This window comes from Montipora capricornis, chromosome 7, assembly GCF_036669925.1.
Source record: "Montipora capricornis isolate CH-2021 chromosome 7, ASM3666992v2, whole genome shotgun sequence".
Lineage (NCBI taxonomy): Eukaryota > Metazoa > Cnidaria > Anthozoa > Scleractinia > Acroporidae > Montipora > Montipora capricornis.
The window spans coordinates 11,103,491-11,108,490 of NC_090889.1; the positions used below are offsets into that span (position 1 = coordinate 11,103,491).

At 38.4% G+C, this 5,000-nt stretch overlaps 1 protein-coding gene across 1 annotated transcript in view; it reads right to left on the reverse strand.

Annotated features, from left to right (window-relative positions):
- The window catches only part of LOC138055602 (neural cell adhesion molecule 1-like), an 8,154-nt gene that overhangs the window by 2,277 nt on the left and 877 nt on the right, over positions 1–5,000 (reverse strand). Inside the window, exons 2-4 of the mRNA XM_068901500.1 lie at positions 3,541–3,819; positions 2,907–3,158; positions 1,054–1,302 (exon numbers count right to left, since the gene is read on the reverse strand). Coding sequence (XP_068757601.1) covers positions 1,054–1,302; positions 2,907–3,158; positions 3,541–3,819 — 780 coding nt within the window. The remainder of the gene's footprint in view (positions 1–1,053; positions 1,303–2,906; positions 3,159–3,540; positions 3,820–5,000) is intronic.

A 5,000-nucleotide genomic window follows, 5' to 3' on the forward strand; every position in this document is an offset into this window, starting at 1 on the left:
CTGGAGATAGTGAGGTCATTTACTCTCACCTTAAAAATGCAGTGTGTGAATGCGGCTTACTTAGTACGCATAACACGAATTTGAAAACTGGACAGCCCACAATTTAAGCAAGTGAGTAAATGACCTCACTTTCTCTTCGATCTGGATTGCTAAAAGCTATACAAAGAAATACAACTGTAACCTTCTTTAACTAAGAAGATATAGGCGATAAGGTCTAGGAGTAAAGGCACATAATGCAGAGTGCGGTAAAGAGGGGCAGAAACTCACTGGGAAAGGCCTCCCGACCTTCTGAGACGATTTCCGAGCTAGTTTTCGCCTTGTTGTTTGACCAGCGTGAAAGCTGTCAAGGCTAGCGAGGTCACGTGTCGAAGGCTCACGTTTCAGTGAATCATGCAATCCAGATGTAGTTGTTATACCTTTCTCTGCTGAGTGATATATTCAGTCTATTGTTATAATTCCTCGGACTCCTACTCCCGCGAAATAAATATTTAAAAAACAAACAAACAAAATCAGGTAGCAAGATCACGTCACAGTTCACGGTGAATTAAACATCCGATTCTCATTTCACGCATAGGCAATTCTCAAAATCAAGGCTCACAGTAATTGACAAAATCACGTTTTACGAGAAAAAGGTTCACGAAATTACCATTACTACCCTTAATGCAATATGAAGGAGCATGGTAACTTAAAGTTGTAATGGCATGTGGACTACATGCAATTACATTTCTTGACCTCTTGGAAATTAAACCAAATGGCAATATGATGTAATCCCTCTTAGTTAAAGGATGCTTCCAGTGACTTTACAGAGTGGCAGTAAGTGTTACTTTATATGCTGCAGCACAGTTATAACTTCATTTGTAAGATCGTAATTAATTAAATGTACCACTGTGTGCATTTCTTGCTGTTGCTCAATCCACGACATTTCATGTAAAGTAGATTGATTTAATTATATTTGTACATGTTACAATTCAGGACCATTTTAATTCATATTACAGTTAAATATTCCAATGGTTACACAGTTTCTTTAAGCACCTTGTGATTTAGCTGACTTACCTATCACGTGAATCCAAATTTTGCAGCTTACATTTCCTGCCCTGTTCTTTGCAATACATCCATATTGGCCAGCATCTTTGAAAGTCACATTTGTGATGACAAGAATGTTGTTATTGGCAACTTGAGTTCCATTTTTAGTCCAGGTCACGTTTGGTTGTGGCTCTCCCCTCTGAATACATTTTAATTCTAATGTAGATTGATACAAAACAGCTAAAGACTCTTTGAGAGCAGCATCCAGCTTAGGAGGAGCTAGAGAAACAGAAAAATATAAACATCACATTTTCTCAATCGTAAAGTGACATGTATGTGTTCAACTTGCACAATTTAAGATGAGATGATGATGACTTAAAAAAACACATTTTAGATAACATAGTTTAGTAGTATTCGAGCTTCGTCCCTCATGCGGCAGCCAGTTTTTCCCTATACCTCATCTAAATTTTATATCATGACATTTTTACGATAAGAAGGACGCTAAAAACTTTGCGTGAACAAGAGCTCCGCGTTGCGGCGCACTCGTTTGCAGAATCGAATTAGGTTGGGGAAAATTTGGCAACCAAAAGTGACGAACTTTATTTTCAAGATCTGCCAGTAGATATATAAATAAAAAGAACTAATATCGCATGATGATCTGGCACACGCAGACAACCTGAACTCCATGTGAGCCAACATGTAAAGGGTCAGAGTCTGTTAAATCCCAACTGCATTATAACAATCTCCGGTCGAAAAGACTGGATAACATTCAAGTCGAGTTTCAGCCTTTTGGAAACAGTACGGCCACCGACTCCGTGCCATTTTATCAAAGTATAGCCTGCGTAGCATCCGTTCCTGTTAGACAGAATAGCTTTGAAACGAAAGTTGGGCAAGAGACTGAGGGAACGCTTGCAAGAAGACCCCCTATTTCTGAAAAACGCCCACCTTTCAATGGTTGACTTGACACACGCTGATTGACGTCTTATTGACATATTAGCCAATAACAGATAATCGTGTTAACACAAGTTGACTTAACTGGTCACCAAAGAACGTATGCCGACCTTTTAAATTCTGGTTCTTAAGTGTGATTTCAGTTTGTCTTGAAAAAGGTATCTTTGATTTCATGATAAATAATTGAGTGCACTGTAGTCTTAACTAAAAGCGTTGTATGATATGAGAGAAATTATGTTTGCCAAAAAATAAATTCTTAAGCAGTGTTCAGTTTACAACTGGGCCCGGTTCTTCGAAAGCCGATTAACTTAATCCAGGATTACTGTAAACTTTTGTTTCATGTTTTTAACTTTTTGGTGAAAGTTTCTTTTGTTTACTTTTGTTTTTCAAGATTGACTTCTTCTAATGTAAAGTTTTGCCAAATATCAGCGTTGAAAAGCATTTAGAAGAAGATAAATAAACTCCTTGGTTAATTTTTAATCTGGGATTAGCGTTAATCGGCTTTTGAACAACCGGGCCCTGGTCTTAAAGACAATTTATTTTCAGGTTTTGGGTTTGCTTAAAACTTGCGTTAAGTATGGCTTACTTCATAGAAATCTTCAACGAAGTGGCCATCGAAAATGGTTTTAAGCATGCCTGGCTACATGTAACGGACGTAATAAAACAAAAAAAAAATAAAATAAAATAAAAGGTAGCGAATGCTACCAACAATTTTTGTGGAGAGGTTAGGCTCAAGGAATGAAGATTACTTATTAACTGCACTATTGCTCCTCGCACCTTAAAATGTTGGAACTGGCATTTGCGCATATTCATGTGGTGTCAATGTCATTTGTGTCCAGTATGACCCTCTATTCTGCATTCTAATCACGACCATTCATCAAATAATATTTATGTCTATTATAAAAACTGTGATGCATTACGTTCCCTCTTACCATCAACAACGATATAAATGCTACCGTTTGCAGCGCCTCCTTCGTTCTTGGCTACACAGGTGTATGTGCCTTCTCCTTCTTCTGTTACGTAGCTTTTAACCAATGTTGCTTTTTCTTCTGTTAACGGAAGTTTATCTTTAAACCAGCTTATTTGGGGCTTTGGCAAACCATCGACGACGGTACAGTTCAAAGTAATATTGTCTCCTTCGAGTGAATTATGGAGTGTTCTTGATAGCTGGACTTTTAGTGGAACTTAAAACAAAAGAGAGAAGGGGCCTGTAAGTTTAATTAATTGCAGTTTATAACCATGATTTTGTCGTGACGACTTTCCAGGAAGAAAGTTGCTTCAAGTAGATAAATGCTTGTCTCCTGTGCACTCACTACTTTGTACCATGAAGAAAGAATGAAGTGAAAATGAATTTGAACACGGTTTGGTTTTAATAACATGCAATGTCCAAACTATGGGTAAGTAATCCTCTCAACAATGCTTGGTCGTTTCTTCTTTGTCATTGCCGTATTCGCATATAGTGTGCGAACAGATTAAACCAGATTTACCCTTAAACAAAAAACCTGTGAGTTTAGTCCGCCAAGCTTTATTACGAGTGCAACATTCATCATTTCCACCTTTACCTACCTATGACAGACACGTTGGTAACTTGGGAATAAACAGTGGTTCTCTCACTTCCTTTGGTTTGTTTTATAGAACATTTGTAAGCTCCCTTATCTTCCCGCCCAACTTTATCGATCTGCAAACTGCCATCTGACAACTGTATGAATATGTCTTTCTCTAAGAGTAGGCTATCGTTTTTCTTCCATTCAAATTGCGGAGGAGGATTTCCTTCTGCAGTACAACGTATTTTGCCAGGTTTGCCATATATAAGTGGTTGTTTTGGTTTTTCGTCTTTAAATCGGGCTAAATAAGAAAAAAAGTGACGGATGAACAATGCCAATGTAATAATATATGATAATGATAATGATAGAGAGAATATATAAAAAAGTTCGTACATTATAACTGCGGCTGTGTAGGTATCAGTGAAAGTGATCATCGCAGTCATGAAACAACTTGGTCAGTTGCAAAAGAAACCTGAAACAATCCAGCCTTAAACAGGACCCAAACCCTGAAAGTCTCATACGTCCACCCTAAAACGTGCATCCACCTATTACGGGTTACGTTAAGAACTTTCAAGTGACCAAAATTTAAAAGGTGCCAAAATGTCTAATTTTGCGGAGATAGTGGAGTAAATCAGGCACAGAGGGTAATGGGAGGGTGTTTTAAATGCTTTTCTAGATGCGATCTTTGTAAGAATTTCTTAATTCAAGATTCTAAGTTTAAAAGCTCTTCCACAATGCTTTTTACTTGGCCTCGTGTAAAAATGCAATTTTACAGTACGTAGGTTCCACTCCCACAGCATTCAAAGTTCGCTTTCGCAATCACAAATCGGCTATTCTCACAAACAAAAAAAACGGGCGAGCTTGCAGTCCATTTTAATTGTATCGAACACGAGATTTCTGAAATTAGTTTTATTATTATTGTTATGGTTGGCAAATCTAGCCTTGAAGTCGGTGTCAGTTAGCCCTACGTAACTCTCATTTCCCTCGCTTGAGGTGACTGTTGCCTGATATACTATACCCTTTGTTACGCATTGGTTGTCAAGGGGGCATTGGTCTTTTTTCCTGCAATTGCATGATCATTCGACATTGGCTACCTCGGGTTGTAGCGTTCGTAGCACGCGCTTATTGTGCTTGTCGATTATGCTTTTGACATTGGGCATGCAACTATATGATAGCTTTAACGTGTTACGGTTAAAAATTGGTCTAAGGGCGTGGCCCTTCGGGAAACATTCGTCTACGATTCGTAAGAACTGTTTTCCTAGGTTGGTCTTGACCTGTGCATCATAAGGCGGGTTAAACCAGGTGATGTTTCTTTTCCTTGCTCTGACAGTCCTTCCTCTGGTCGGTATTGGTTGGAATTTCAATGTATATTGGTATGGTGGTACTGCGTTTTTGAATGCAATTTCTCCTCAACTTGGACTGTGAATCCATTTGTCACATGAGAATAGTTTTCCCATAAAGCACGTAACTTGTAGGCCTAGA